A 17,130-nucleotide genomic window follows, 5' to 3' on the forward strand; every position below is an offset into this window, starting at 1 on the left:
CCGCCGATTGATCCGCCTCTTACGTATCGGACGCATTGCATCAAACGAATTGTAGTATTCTTCGTATAAAAAGTCACACGAGTGCGTCCACTCTCCGCTGATCCACATCATACGAATTGCATCGAACTTAACGAAATTATCTACCGTAAAGTAAAAAATCCGTTGGATGCGATGAGTTTGATAGAAGATGCGGATCAATCGACGCCTGCCAATAGTGCCTATGCGTCCACAGATCCGCATCGTACTTATCTCACGAATCTATCGTAAAGTTGAAAATCCTTTTAATGCGGTGCGTCCTATACTATTAATTCGGATATATGGACGTGGACGCCTATATTTCGTTGACGTCCCTTTATTTCAGAACGGAAAACCTATCTGTCAATGCTGATAGTCTTTGGTAACCTTCATTTAGTTTAATAACAGTCCATTGGTTACAATGCGGATCTGTGGACGTCTGCCATAAAAGGATAGGCGTCCACTTATTCGCATGGTAAGTTTCGGACACATCGCATTAAATGAATTTTTAATTTTATCGTAGATTCGTGCGATATGTACGATGCAGGTCGTCCACTGATCCGCATGTATGACTTTCTGTACAAAGAATACTACGATCGTACGTTTGATGAGATACTTACGATGCGGATATGTAGACGCCTACCATAATTCTCTGCCCTTGGACGCTGTAACTGAACCGTATAATGAGACTTATGTGAGGATACAAAGGGTACCAAGGGAATTAGTTAAGGATTTATTACGTCACTGTTTTGTTTACGTTATTTTGCCAGAGCCACGCGTTTTATATTAATAACTAGCGGACGCTCGCGATTTCGTATGCGTGTAATTCAGTTTTTCACAAATCCCGCGTGAACCATGGATATTTCCGAGATTAAAAGTACCCTATATGTTACTCAATAACCTCCTCTATCTTCCAGTGAAAGTCCCATTAAAAGCCGTTAAGCCGTTCCGAAGAATAGCCCAGATAAACAGACGGACGGACAAAAACTTAAAAATGGTTTGATTGTATTTTAGTATCATGTAAATAACTTTAAGTACTTCATAAAACACGCTTATTTTGAAACCACAGACAGATACTTCAATTTTATTTATATGTAGTAGCGATGAATTTTTAATCATAGCACGTTTGTCTGTATTTGTTTTTCATTCGTATTCCATTAGCATTCGTTAAGCGTGTAAAAATTAATTTAATTAATTCGCCAATGTATTTTAGAATTTAAATGTATCTTTTCGTTCGGATACCTTATTTACCTATATATACCACCCGTATAAACTTTTACTAGCTTTGTATAACTGTAATTTGATTTCAACTGAATAGTTTGTACTGCTTAACGTGCCTAAATATATAATTACTTTGCCTAAATATATACTACATAAACTATTTTTGCGTGTGCGTGTTGCCAGTGATGACCTATGGTTCCGAGACTTGGTCGCTAACTATGGGGCTCATAAGAAGGCTCAGAGTCACACAGCGGGCGATGGAACGAGCTATGTTAGGAGTATGGGCCAGGCCACAACAGTGCGTTGCGGCGTCGCATCGTAAAAACAACATCGCACAGCTATGCGATGCGATGTCGCAACGCAAAAATTTCATCGCATACGACATCGTACGTAAAGACGCTAACCAACGTTTCAGTTTCTAGTGAGACATGGATCGCACTGCGCGTGTTCTACTTCTGCTTGCGTTAAGGCGTATTAAGAAAAAGAAACAGAAAAGAAAGTACTGGGTGCACCCATTACTGACAATTATGAATAAAGATGGAAACCACTTCAAAAGGAAATATGAGGCGCTAAAAGTGGACGAGGTTAAATTTTTCGATTACTTTAGGATGAGTGTAGGATGTTTTGAAGAGCTTCTTAGTTTGATAAAGCCTCATTTACAAAAGAAATACATATTTAGAAAACCCATCGAACCTCTGGAGATGCTGGGATTAACTATAAGGTAAGAAAAAAATAAACTATTTATACTATAATCATACTGTTTAATCATTTTCACAATTTAGTGTTATTCAAAACTCGTATTCCGATTGTGTGTCATTCGTCAAATTTGTTAGTTCCTCATCGAAATTAATTTGTTCTGGCTCATTTACATCATCATTCCTTGGCGTTTGTGGAGACGATTGCATAGGTGCCGGTGATGTTTCGCATCCGCTTTGGAAGGCACTGCGTTGAATGGATGTTTGGTAGCCACTCTGCATAGACATTTGAGCTGTTTGATAGCCAGTCTGAACAGTTGTTTGAGATGTTTGATAGTTTGCTTGGACGGATGTTTGTGAAGTTTGATAGTGGCTGGGATAGTATGATGGTTGGTGTAAATCAGTTAATATCTGTAGGACACGACTTTGGAAAATTATTGTTTGATTATCATTCAATTTTTCCAATGATGGCAAAATTCCTTTAAAAAAAGATAAATGTCTACTTTCAGGTGTTTTTAAAGCAGCTATAATATTCTTCTCAAATTCGTCTTCGTCAATTTTTCTTTTACGCGATGCAGGCTGGTAACGTGGCATGACAGGTTGCTGGCTTTGTTGGGTTGAGGTGCTTGGTCTTATTTCTTCATCGTCAAGACTTGATGTTGTTTTATTTTGAAAATTCTTTTTCAGAAATAGGAGCTGGTCGTATAGATGATATTGTTTAATTTTTTTGGCCCCAGCTCCGGATTTACATTGCTCGTTTAATTTTTTTTCGTATTTTGTAAAATTATCCTTGATTCCTCTCCATTTTTTTATGACATCGTTACCTAAAAAAATATGAAGAATAATGATTTATTTTGTTTTTTTTTTTTCAGGTACCTGGCGACGGGAAATACTTTTAAAGATATGCATTTCACATATTATCGTGGAAAATCTACAATAACAGAAATAGTAAAATTTGTTTGTCGTATTTTATGGAACATTCTTAAAAGGTTGGAATTACCAAAAATTACAACAGAGCTGATGGAACAAATTGCTCAAGAGTATGAAAAAAAGACCAACTTTCCTAATTGTATAGGAGCGCTAGATGGAAAACACATTCGTATATTGAGCCCGGATCACAGTGGATCCCTATTTTTCAATTATAAAAATTATAATTCCATTGTTCTATTAGCACTTGTTGATACGAATTACAAATTTATATATGTCGATATAGGTGCATATGGTAAGGAATGTGACTCCACTGTTTTTCAAAATTCAAAACTATACGACTTATTAAAAAAAGGTCAATTATCTATACCTCCGCCAAAACCGTTACCTGGCTTTCAAAAAGAAATTCCTTTTGTCTTCGTGGCGGATGAAGGATTACCACTGACAAAAAATATAATGCGCCCATATTCTGGGAAGTTTTTATCGATAGAAAAACGAGTTTTTAATTATCGTTTGAGCCGAGCCAGACGATATGTTGAGAGCGCTTTTGGCATACTCGCAAATAAATGGCGCATATTTCACCGACCCATTAATGTTTCTTACGATTTCACAATAGACATTATAAAAGCATGCTGTGTATTACACAACTTTGTATTGAATCGAGATGGCGCACAAACGTTTGAAGAAATGATTATTGACGATTCTTTGCAAATTTTACACGAAACAACACATGAAAGTAGAACAGAAGCTAACATAATCAGAAACGAATTTTGTAATTATTTTAATAGTAATATTGGAGCTCTAAGTTGGCAGTTAACGAAAATATAAATGTTTATAAGTACTTACCGATTTTTGATTTTTCAACAGTATTTAACTCCTCAAAATTTGAATATAAACTTGTACACACTTCCCTCCATGCTTCTGTTTTTAAATTTTTGTCTTTGAATTGTGATATAGTTTTGTCCCAAAGGACGGGACGTTCGTAAATTAAAGATATCAGGTGGTCGACATCGTACTCCGCCATATCGCTTAAAAAACACGTGCAGGTCGTTCAAAGTATGGACACCGACTAAACGGCAACGCGTTGTCGCATCGCAGATTTGTACGTTGCGCAGCGCATCGGAAATTTCCACGATGCGTTGTGCGGCGTCGTTGATTTTTGCGATGCGACGCCGCAACGCACAGTTGTGGCCTGGCCCTATCTCTGCGTGATCGAATCAAAAATGAGGAGATCCGCAGAAGAACCAAAGTCACCGACATAGTTCAACGAGTTGCGAAGCCGAAGTGGCAATGGGCGGGGCACATAGTTCGAAGAGCCGATTGACGTTCTGGTCCCAATGTGCTGGAATGGCGATCCCGCACTAGTAAGCGCAGTGTTGGCCGACCCCCCACCAGGTGGACTGACGACATCAAGCGAGTCGCAGGGACTCGCTGGATGCAGGTGGCTCAATATCGTGATGTTTGGAAGTCCCTACAAAAGGCGTATGTCCTGTAGTGGACGTCCATCGGCTGATATGATGATGATGATGATTATGAAACAATCCATATTCAGTAGTATTAAATAAACTTTCGCGTTTATAATATTAGTACCTAGGAAGTAGGATTTGATGCAATAATGAATAAATAAATAAATGATATATATCAAAATGTAATTCACTAGTGTGATATGATCTTTATTCCATTTGGGTTCGCCGAAAATTGCGTCTTCAATCAAACAAGGCACTGGACCGTAGTATTGATTATAAATAAAGATAATTTACTGTTCGCACACCAAGCTATAATACCCATAATCCATATAATAAACTATCAGTGGGTGGTCAGTATAACTATTGTTTACGAAAGAAAGTTAGAATTATTTTAAGGAATACTCTTAACTAAACAAATTTCTTAGATCTGCGAATTGGTTGCTGTGGGTCTCATAAGAAGTCTTATAAATAATTCGAATTACAACAAAAAAAAGTACCAGGGGACGGTTTGGCTGACAGTTATCGGTAAACCAGCAGTCAGCCGCCAGCTTCTGTCAAGTGAGGGGTTTCTTTTGTTTATGAAATGCATAAAGGTTGAATTCGACACAAAGCGGCTGAATAATTTCCTTAGGGGCCCCCTACTACGACTAATTCCACTGTTAGTCACTCAGCGGGCGATGGAGCGACTTATGCTTTAAGTACTCGTGATCGAATCAGAAGTGAGGAGATCTGTAAAAGATTTTTTTTTCGTGTTGAGTAAGTACCGATGGCTCTATGGGACCACTACGGCGACACCAGAAGGTTTGGGCGAGCGCAGAAGCATTGCCTGATGAGAAAGCTGGAATAAAGATAGAGGACGGAACGGCTCTCTAAGGGCGTCTCCTGTGATACTCGGACCTCGGCTTAGAGGGCCATTCTGGAGGGGGTAACCGTGACTTGAATGAATCAGTCCGGACGCCCCCAAGATCGTGAGTTAGAAAACCCACGTCCAGGTGAGGTTAGATATCGGGGACCTCGTCTTCGCCGTCGAAGACGTTATGTAGCTTGTGATTGTGTCGCTCGGAAAGCATTGTCGGTCGTCATGTCATCGTCTGGATCGTAAAGGACGTCTTTGGGACGCCTCTGCTTGAAGTTAGCCTGTAAAAGAACTAATCACCGACAATGCACAACAAGTCGCAAATTGAAGCGGCTATAAGTGATGGAGTGTCGACTCCAGAAAGACTCCAGAAAGCGCAGTGTTTGTCGACAGATAAATAATAATATCTGCAATATCAAAATCTGATTAGCCAACCGTTCCCAAAATAAAACGTAGATATCTATACTAATATTATAAACCTGAAGAGTTTATTTGTTTGATTAAACGCGCTAGTCTCAGGAACTACTGGTCTAATTTGAAAAATTCTTTCAGGGTTAGATAGCCCATTTATCGAGGAAGGCTATAGGCTATATTTTACCCCGGTATTCCTACGGGAACGGGAACCACGTAGGTGAAACCGTGCGGCGTCTACTAGTAATAGTATAAATGAACGAATGAACAGAATGAAATCTCAACAGTAGCAATAAAGTTACAAATATACCGAGATCTGAGATAACTGATATTTTATATGAGTGTTATTTTCCTTGATTTTATATGTCCTACTTATCTCGCGACTGTGACAATAAAGATCATTCAACAAGTGGCGCCTAATTCACGAAGCGTTAGCGATAACGACGACCTTTATGAGCGAATTAGTTGTACCATTATCTCTACTAAATTAAATTACGATATCTATATCAAATACTTATATAAAAGCGAAAGTTAAGTTAAAATTGGGCACGAAAGTAGATTATAGATGGTAGACATCCGCTAAGAACGGATTTTGCGACAGGGCCGGATTATGGAGGTCTAAGGGCGAACGAAGTTGTGACCGTCCGCTAGTTAAGTATAGATTTTGACGGCCTGCGTGGCGCAGTGGTATGCGCGGTAGATTTACAAGACGGAGAGAGAGAATCCTTGGTTCGATTCCCGAATGGGCCGATTGAGGTTTTTCTTAATTTCTAACATTACCGATGTCTTAACGTGCAACAAGACATAGGGATACAAACACCACCTATTTCTCAAATCCAGGCTGAGAATTTCTCAGAAAAAGAAAATCCCAGGCTATATATGATTCAGGACAAACGAAGCAGTTAAATTGGATCTTAATGCTCATATTTAAGCACCATATTCCTAGGTCTCCAGATAGGCTAAATATAATTACGAAAATAAGTTTTCGTCTTACAAATGAGGCAACAGCTTAGAAGTCTGATACTAAGGTCATAACATAAAATTGCAAACTTTGAAAAACCTCCGAAGGTCATGAAATTATTAGTTACACTCTAGATCAAGTCATCAATATTTCTTCCAGTACACTTTAATTTTTTTTTTTTATACAAAATAATATTTGCCATATCGTTTTTTTTTATAATATGACCAATATTCCCATTCCCCTCCAATTAGTCGAGAAAAACTGTGCTAGGAGTGGGTACGACAATAGACCAACGGAGCGAGGATCGAACAACCACCCTTCGGTGATGAGTCCGACCGCTCTTACCGTTGAGCTATTGAGGCATTTGAGACCCCACTCGAGTATATATGCAAACATTTGGTTATTCTTCCCCACTTTCACCCTCCACAACTTTTAAACAGCTCAACCGTCACCTTTAATACAAAAAAAAAACTTGAAATCGCTTCCATCCATTCCGGAGCTATGGTGCCAAAGACAGACTGACAGACAGAAGTCAAACTTATATCACCGCTCTCGCGTCGGGGGTAAAAAATTACTATATTTTAGTAGTAGGTAAAGTATAAAATTTTATTACAAGACTTTCCAAAGCCCCAAAGGCCGAACATCGTCAATACGTCGATTCCGATCACTGAACTGAATAATAAGAAAAACAATAAAACCTAAAAAGGATTTCGGGAAAATCAGACTGTTATGTGACTGTTCTACTCACAATCACGAGGGGAAAATTCAATTCAAATTGCTCATTCACGCAAACATTCTCCTAAGAGTTTTTGTAAAAACAAACAAATAACCATTTACTATGTATATGGATTAATTCGTTTTTTTTTAGTTTTCTCACAGACATTACATAAAATTCTTCAATTCTTTAAGACGATGTAAAATTATTTTACTTTGTGTTGCCTTATAAGTTTAAGAACGTAATTGTTTGGTGATATATGCACATATTAGCTCAGATAAATGATATAGCATTTGCGAGAAATACAGGCCGAGATATGCGGAGTTGTGCTGCTGTAAATTGATCAACCAACGTAGGTTAACTACGTTATTTTATCTCCTTTATTATCGTAGCGACATCTGCCCTGATACCACTGTACCTTCAGTGCTTCAGGGGCGCAAAGATAAGAACCGCAAGGGTCTTTGTCTTACTCTTACGCAAAACTATCTTCAGCCCCAAGGTTTTCCAATTCACGATAGAATTACAGACACAGCCACATACACACAAACATTCCTCACACAACCACGGAAAAGTTTGCGAAACTTGCCTTGGAAAAAAATAACTTATTGGTTATTTTTTTAATCAAGATGTTAAAACGTAGATATGCTTAACTCTATTCAGACTAAGGATAGTGGTGCCTGTAACTATAAGTCTGGTAAAGCAATTTCATACTGCCACAAATCTGCTCTCGAGTGATTACAAATGAAAACTGGAAAAAATTGCCTGGATTATACTATGGCCATCCTTCTTTAAGACAATATAAATTCTCAGATCATAATGAACGCTATTTCGCAAGCTCACGATACTCTGTAAGCGCTACCGTTAATAAATGTTAAGAGTTTCAAACTTGAGACCATACTATTGTGAAACTTCAGACTAGACTAGGTATTGTGAAACTTCAGACTAGACTAGGTATTATGAAAGGCCGTGACAGTGACAGTTGTAGAGAAAATCGTAAACATTCGATATCATTGGCCTCGTAATACAGTCTGCGGTAAACTTTTCCCTTTGAAAGGGTTTGTTCGACGGGCGCTACACCAAGTTTTTTAACTTATAATAATACAGTTGACTGAATTCTCTGAAAAGCTAATTTTGTTATGAAATATTATTTTCATTTACAAGGATTTTATTGACTGTAAAATTATTCGTAACTTTGCAAAATTAAATTCAGATTGTCAAGTTAATAAAAAAAAACTACAGCTCTTGTTTCTCGTCTCTTTTTTAACCGACTTCCAAAAAGGAGGAGGTTCTACGTTCAGCTGTATGTATGTTTTTGGAATTTTCTTTCGTAAACGTTCCATTTGTCACTGGTAATCTTTTGTTTTTACAAAAAAAAAATATTTTATTCATAAAAGAAAGTAGACTTTAATAGAGCTCATAAAGATTAAACTTCAGTTAGTACTAAAGTTTTACGTTTAACCTGTTTAGTGTAAGCCCCCATTCGCACGAGCGATTTAATGGGCGATATAAAACGTTCAAATCTATACTTTTAATAAAATTATTCAAATTCTATACATTAATTCGCAATTTGAGATTTTACTTAAACCATTTGTAACACCAAACTTGTAATTGTAATACTGTATGACTTTTTCGAAAGAGCAACTGTTGAGTTTCTTGCCGGTATCTTCTCAGCAGAACCTGCCTTCCGAACCGGTGGTAGAATCTTTACAAATAGTCAACTGACGTGTCAAAAGTGCTTGTAAACTGAGCCTACTTGAAATAAATGATTTTTGATTTGATTTTGATTTTGAAACGTTACCGTAGCATAATGTACTACTAGCGCCATCTAGAACTTATAATAAAACCTGAAATTCTGTACATTGATGCTATTTTGAAAATTTTTGTTGGGGGCATTATATAATCGATACTGACGCTTAAAATATTTTTCTGTCTGAAAAACACGGACAGACAGACAGACAGACTGTCTGTCTGTCCGTGTTTTTTTGTTATTCGGGCATCACTCTGAAACTACTAAATGAATTCAAATGAAACTTTTTTTGGGTTGAGACTATAATATGGAGAATTATTACGCGTAGAACTGAGATATTTCTTTTTTGTAGCCGGTTCTCTCGGATCTGGTATCTAACTGTCTGTCTATAATAAAGTTTATCTATGCGCGTTATTGCTGCGATCATTTCGCCAAGGTACTTTATAGCTGTGTTTAATCAATACAGAAGCACGGATTTTATGGCTTCTGTCTATCAAGTAAATGGCCTCCTGTTTTATTAAGGGCCTGGTACTTCAAAGGTACTAGACCCTGTGGTACGACTATGAATTTTATGCGTCCATTGGTTAATAATAGAGCCTATTCGACTATAAAATGAATTGATAGGTATTGAAGTGGAACTGTTTAATGCTCCATAATTTTTTTATTAAAAAAGAATTTATAAAAGGATTATAATCAAGGAGTTTTCTTCGTTTGGTTTGGTTTGATCGAGATGGTTCTTATCCAAAGATATTATGAATGGATTATGACGGCCTCCGTGGCACAATGGTATGCGTGGTGGATTTACAAGACGGAGATCCTGCGTTCGATCCCCAGCTGGGCCGATTGAGGTTTTCTTAATTAGTCCAGGTCTGGCTGGTGGGAGGCTTCGGCCGTAGCTAATTACCACCCTATCGACAAAGACGTACCGCCAAGCGATTTAGCGTTCCGGTACGGTGTCGTGTAGAAACCGAAAGGAGTGTGGATTTTCATCCTCCTCCTAACAAGTTAGCCCGCTTCTATCTTAGACTGCATCATCACTTATCATCAGGTGAGAGTGTAGTCAAGGGCTAACTTGTAAAGAATAATTAAATTGTATGTATTTGTTTCAATTCGAATTCAATTTTTAGTTTGCGCCTATTTAATTGTTTTTTTGACGTGACAACGTCTTATAATTCGATGAAGCCTCGAAAAAATATTGACGTCATACGTCGTTCCCTCGCTCTGGGGTTGCCAGATTCTTTTACAAAAAATGAAGTATAGTCTGGTCTATGAAGATTATTAAACAGTATTTTAGAAAGACGAACATTTTCTTTTGAAAAATGCAACCATTCCATCAGTATTTTCTTATGACGTTGTCACGTTCAACGTCAGTAAACCGACTTTACAGACAACCGATTTTTTTTTAAATCTCCATAAATTTATACATCTGAACACCTAAGGATCTAATAGCGCCGCAAAAATATTACGTGATAATGCTTCATTGCTCTTGTATTGTAGTTGTAACATTAGCAATATGTTCGGCATCGCATGATGTTGCTGACGTCACTCATATTTTATTACACCCATGGCAATGTCAAAGGTCACCGCGAATTGGTACCAAACCGCCGATAGTTAAATTCCCCGACATTTAGTACGACTACATTACGAGTATTTATTACTTTCCACCTTTAATATATTGTGACGCATTCAAATTGGATGGACTCCGAAGTATTTTTTCTGATTATCTATTTGCTATAACCAATGATATTTTATACTAGAGATAGGGCCTCAAAACTGAGGCGGATGTGCATAATTGTCTTAATATCATTTAACCTATACTACTATTATAAAGCTGAAGACTTTGTTTGTTTGATTGATTGAACGCGCTAATCTCAGGGACTACTGGTCCGATTTGTAAAATTCTTTCAGTGTTAGATAGCCCATTTATCGAGAAAGGCTATATATTAACCCCGTATTCCTGTGGTAACGAGAACCACGGGTGAAACTAGCTAGTCGCTTATAAAACAACGAAAGTTTTATAAACAAATAATACCTAAATATTGTCTTCTACGTCGAGTTGTGTGTTCAGGAGGTGTTAAAATCATAATTAAAACTTAAATATATAATGTAAGTATACACAAAATTGTGCAAGTGTGTGTTCAGTGGAGTAGCCAAATTCGGATGACTTTTTGTGGTGATTTTGTAGGCACGTAACATATCTAAGTATAGTATAAAATATCATTGGCTATAGCCACTTTAAGAAGACCTCTGCAGCGTACCTAGTTACCTATTGTAACTCCATAATTGCCGTACGTAACTACGAAATTTGGTTGACAATTTTGAATTTAAATTATAACCAGTCCACCTAGTTGGTTACAGGTGTATTACGAGGTCCTGGGTTCGAGGTTTCAGGTCGGGTCCCAGCTTTTCATTCTTCTAAGAAGTTTTCAGTTAAAATTCTCAGCAGAGAAGGAAAGTCGGTACCTAGTGTTGAACTTAAATACTGTAGTGAAACACACGTTAGCTGATTCAATACTGACTTTTTTATTGTACTACCTTCCAATATTAATAATAAAATACACCACATCTCTCTTCTTACAAAAACAAGCTTTTTACTCATCAGTCTAATATAACAAACGGTTAGTTACACAATAAAACAATGTATATAAAGTAGCACACTATCTTTAGGTGGTTAGTTTAAGACATTACTATTCTTTTACAGCAGAACATTTTTTTTTTATTTATAAACTTCTAACTATTATAGGACTCAAAAAGTGATTACAAATATAAGAAAACTAATGTCGAACAAAGGTTATGAACACTTGTCAGGACAACTTAATTAACAAATCAAACTGTAACCAAAATAAGACCCTAGAATGGCAGAGAATGACCTTGAGTGGAGTCACGTACTTGTGAACGATGTGTGTAGGGTTAAAGGATCCTTTGACAGTCGACTAACACTCCCCTTTTCCACTCAAGTCACTCTCCCCACCTATTCCAAGTAACGCATAAAGAATTACTCAACAAGAGATGTGGACGGCTCGAACGCCACGAGCACACTGAAGCCGACACTAGATCGAGCGACGTCATATCCGTCACAGACTACTATTTCCAACACTAAACGGCGATAACGTAACAAGTAATAAACACACACACAAAGCTGAAATAAGTAAAATGAATTATATGGTTTCAATATTTTTCCCACAAATAACTAACTAACGGCTGACCGCAAAAAATATTTGATCTTACCACTGAATCTGTGATAAAACTTTATACGTTTTGTATGACGTAACGCAGTCGCGGTCATGTTGGTGTACATTTAGATTAAAATAACAAACGTTCCCTATATTACTACCGGATTATGATACAGGATACGTCAATGCTAAACTTATAAAAATTAAACTATTTTGTGAATACAATTTACTTTAAACACAGACGGATAGACAGAAATGGTAAAACTTTAAATGGTTCCTGGTTGCCTACGGAACCCTAAAAATCTGTAGGTATATGGTAAGAAAAAGAAAGAAAAAATGGCCTCGCAGCTAGTCCATTTGTCATTTGTAAGTTATGGTCCTAGCTAGTGATGCCCAGGCCGTCGTTATTAAAGCTGAAAGTTTTTTTAAGCTCTATTATTTTTACATTAATATTTCTACTTATTACTTAACTACTACCTACCACTTGGTCAGAATATTCATAAATTGTCGTTAGCCATTCAAAACCGTAACGAGTTGCGAAGCTGAAGTGGCAATGGGCGGGGCACATAGTTCGAAGAGCCGATGGACGTTGGGGTCCCAAAGTGCTGGAATGGCGACCCCGCACTAGTAAGCGCAGTGTTGGCCGACCCCCCACCAGGTGGACTGACGATATCAAGCGAGTAGCAGGGATTCGCTGGATGGAGATGGCTCAGTATCGTGATGTTTGGAAGTCCCTTCAAAAGGCCTATGTCCTGCAGTGGACGTCCATCGGCTGATATGATGATGATGATGATGATGATTCAAAACCACGAACGACGCGGTAAAATAAACAACTATTCTTCAATAAATAAAATAATAAATGAACTATTCTGCAGTAAATTAAAAAAAATCTTGATAAAATGTCTTTGTTATCAAAATAGAACAAATTGAATTTCTTTACTTTAACTTATTACAAGTATTAAAGAGATCATTTCATAATGACTTAGCTCTTTTGCAACGACAAAAAAAAACAAGTCCTGAGTTTTACAAAGTCAGTCTTACTTTATTTTATATATACTCAGATATAACTCAGTGAGAGTATTTAATTTATACCAAGACCAAACTTGTCCCCGCGACTTCGTCCGCGTAAAATTAATTTTTTTACAAATCCCGAGAACCATGGATTTTTCTGGGTTAAAAATGGCCTGTGTCACACCGAGAAGCCCATCTCTTTCCAAAATGTTAGTCTTTGCTGCAAAGCGTATTTGTTTCAAATACTAACAAACATACATACATCTATTCATACAAACATTTGCGTATAATTACTATACAAATCATGCCAACGTAGAATGATGGCAAGACTACCTACTATCTGGATTTCCGCGCAGGACACCCAGGCTGATTCTTTACGCAAAAAATGAGCCAGCCCTTCTGTCACCAGTCGAGGCAACTAGCCGCGGTGAAATGATTTGTAGAAATTTTTTTGAACTCCGACTCCATGGCCCAAGGGTCTCCACGGCAAAAGGAACAAATATGTTACTCTCAGTCAGAGAGGCATACTTTTGCCACTTCTTGATTCGATTCCACTTTCTGATTCGACTGCTTTATGTTAACCACTTTCCTTGTTTGTCTTGTTAATGTCATTTGTAGGTATGTTTTGTGACGCCCTTATTCTTAATTTGTCTAATTCGTGGATAGTGTTGTTGTTTACATATTTATTAACCCCTTAAGCCTTTACTAACTTCTAATATGTAAATGTTTTCTGTCCCAAATAAATAAAAATAATGTTTAGTGACATATTTTAATGGGTACCTACCTATTACGAGTAGGTTAGAAACCAGTCCGCATTAGTCACATTCTGTTCATTCGGCTGTGTACGAAAACCGCAAACATTTTGCATGTGAAAATACTAATATCTGAAGGGACCAATCTACATATAAATTGTAATAAATTTTACTTTTAACCTCCAGAGTCCGAACTGGTTCTGAACTTTCCAAACTTTGATTTGACGATTTTGGTTGAATAATGAATCGCGAGGCTGTTCTTGTTTTGACATACTCTCTGACGCTTTTGTTTACGCATCCTTTTTGCAATTATTTTCAAATTTTCAATTCAATATCTTTTTAAGGGTTCCGTATTTGCATTTCTCAAGAATAACGAATGGAACCCATGTGTGACTTTATCACTTGTGAAATTGTTTTTTTATAAATACCGCGGGAACCAAGAATTTTTCCGAGACGAAAAATTTACTTTTTTCTACTCCAAGATCCAATTTATCTCTAACGAATTTTTCCAAATTTGTTCTGTTTGATATGAAAAGGCAACCAACCAGAGAGACTTATTTTCGCATTTATAATCATTAGTATAGTTAGTATCATTAGTATAGTATAGTATAATCATAGTTCGAAGGGATGGACGTTGGGGTCCCAAGGTGCTGAAATGGCGACCCCGCACCGGAAAGCGCAGTGTTGGTCGCCCCCAATGGGTGAGGACCGAGGAGGCGTTGGACCGAGGATATCAAGCGGGTTGCAGGGAGTCGCTGGATGCTGGCGGCTCGAGCTTATTATTATTATTATAAGATAGATAGAGAGGAGATAGTATGTCGTAAAAAAAGTAAGTGATAGTTTTTAGTGTAAACAAAAACTACATCAATATAATGTTATAATGCTCAAGAGTTCGTTTTGTTTGATTGAACGCTAATGTCAGGAACTACTGGTCCAATTTGAAAAATTATTTTAGTGTTAGATAGCCCATTTATCGAGGAAGGCTATAGGTATATATTATCCCCCGTATTCCTTCGGGAATGGGAACCACGCGGGTGAAACCGCGCGTCGTCAGCTAGTGAGAAAATAAAAGACAAAACGTTAACAAATATCCGAATGAGAACTAATTTATATGAAACGTATTTGCCTACCTATTAATTATAACAATAAATTTAGAAACAAAAGCTTCAGAAACAGAAACCCGCCGTCCCCAAAATTTCAATTATTTGATTATCATAATCATCACAACTGAAGTTCAGCAAAACACCCAATAAACGTGCCAAAGAGAAACAAAATTTCAAAACTGAAACCCATTAATACCTATTTGCAGTAGGAAAGACCGCTAGAACTTTGTTCACAATTTCAAGGACCAAAACATACTTAAAACACCGACCCGCTGCTTTCTGAGCTTCCGTTAAAGCTGGAAACACAATATTATGTGACACTTTAAAGAAAATCAAGGCAAACACCAATTCTCTGATCCAAATGTTTTCAAATAAATATCATAAAAACTTCAGTTTCTGAAACCCTTTTTTAATGTAGGTAATCTATATTATAAAAATTCATCGCTAAATGTGTTGTTAAGCGCAAATCTCGAGAACGGCTAAACCGATTTGGCAAATTTTTTTTTTAAGAATATTCCTTGAAGTACGACGATGGTTTTTACGGAGAGTTTTTTTTTTTTTAATTTAGCTAAGCAGGAAGAACAACACGAGTGGAAAAGGAGATTGTTAATCGATTGTCAAAAAATTCCTTACCCATACATCCATTGGTCATAAGTCCAGGAGTTTTTTCTCTGCCACGCGATGGACCCGGCACATGCATTGTGAATCTATGGATTGCTAAGATATTCATCTCTAGGGGTACGGTAGGTACAAGTATAGGGTAGGGATAGGGAAGAAGTGAACATAGTCAAAGCGAAGCTTGACCGGGTCTGCTAGTACTTTTTATTAATTCACGTTTCGGTTTTTCGCTCGAAAATGGCTTATCTGTTTGATATGAAACTTACCTACACTATTTTATTATGTTACAATTTATGTAAAACGTTTGGTTTCGGTTGGGAGATATTAATGATAAACCGCAAAAATTGGGAAACTCATGATTAACGATGTCAACCAAAATATATGGAAATTATTATATGCCATTAGTAGCAGCCTTAAAAAGTCTATCGACCCGATACTCCACAGAACTTTGAATAAAATCAAGTTTATTTATTACAAAATAAACTTGTACACTACTGAAAATCTGTCAGTGAATGCTCTACCACTGGTTCGGAATACAAAATCTAGGGAAGCCGAGAAACTCAGCAGATGCCTTTTTAAAATAATTTTATTACTGAGAAAATATACCTAGAAGTATATTGTGTTTCCGGCATTAAAGAAACATTCGCCAATGAGGATGGCTTCCAACAAAATTTTGTAAAAGAAGCTTAAAAGGACTTCGAGGGTCTAATTACGTTAAAGTTCCCGTCTAAGTTTTCCAACCTAAATATAGCATTTAGGTAAACCAAAGTTAATCAACACAGAAAGGCAGATCTAACACAAAATTTAATACAAACTCAGGTAGTTATATATGGAGTTTTCATTCTCGTTACTAAACTAATATAAATTTCTCTTAAACCATGATGGTTCAGTAAATAAGTTTTCTCACTCATAAAATTGAACTAAAATCAATGATGACTGTACAATGTACATCAATACTTAATACATACAAAATTAAAATTGAAATATCTGTCTGTGATTTCAAAATGACTAGTGCTTAATTACAAAATACTAAAATACATAGACAAACGTTTTTAAAATCTTCGTCTGTCTGTAGTCAGTCTGTTTGTTAGGCTTGATCTCTGGAATGGTCAATCAGATGTTAATGGGACTTTCACTGAAAAAAAGAGAAGGCTTGAACAACATAATAGGCTACATTTAATCCCGGAAAAATAGAATTTGTGAAATAAACTACTAAAATCTAATTAAAAAAAACTGAATTTAACATGGACCAAGTCACGGGTGTCAGCTAGTAATAAATAAATAAAAACTAGCTACCCTCAATACCCTTTGAAAAGATTTTTGTAAATACGGTTACGATCAATCAAGCATAATATTGGACCTATATACGAGTAAGGCCGGCCGCATACATTCGTTTACCATATTCGTTTTCTTGGTGCGTAATTTCGATTTGGAATTCCGTGAGACTACCGCAGACTTT

At 36.9% G+C, this 17,130-nt stretch overlaps 3 protein-coding genes across 4 annotated transcripts in view; 1 reads left to right on the forward strand and 2 right to left on the reverse strand.

Annotated features, from left to right (window-relative positions):
* Window positions 1-17,130, reverse strand: part of LOC112043479 (tachykinin-like peptides receptor 99D) — a 109,032-nt gene that overhangs the window by 66,293 nt on the left and 25,609 nt on the right. The window lies entirely within an intron of this gene.
* Window positions 1,515-3,699, forward strand: LOC128198586 (uncharacterized). The gene is made up of 2 exons (XM_052884733.1): window positions 1,515-1,957; window positions 2,804-3,699. The coding sequence occupies exons 1-2, from the start codon at window positions 1,665-1,667 to the stop codon at window positions 3,684-3,686; spliced, it is 1,176 nt and encodes a 391-aa protein (XP_052740693.1). The 5' UTR covers window positions 1,515-1,664; the 3' UTR covers window positions 3,687-3,699.
* LOC128198587 (uncharacterized) lies at window positions 1,977-4,054 on the reverse strand. The gene is made up of 2 exons (XM_052884735.1): window positions 3,705-4,054; window positions 1,977-2,755 (listed from the first exon to the last, which is right to left on the reverse strand). The coding sequence occupies exons 1-2, from the start codon at window positions 3,880-3,882 to the stop codon at window positions 2,025-2,027; spliced, it is 909 nt and encodes a 302-aa protein (XP_052740695.1). The 5' UTR covers window positions 3,883-4,054; the 3' UTR covers window positions 1,977-2,024.

This window comes from Bicyclus anynana, chromosome 12 (assembly GCF_947172395.1).
Source record: "Bicyclus anynana chromosome 12, ilBicAnyn1.1, whole genome shotgun sequence".
NCBI classification, from domain to species: Eukaryota; Metazoa; Arthropoda; class Insecta; order Lepidoptera; family Nymphalidae; genus Bicyclus; species Bicyclus anynana.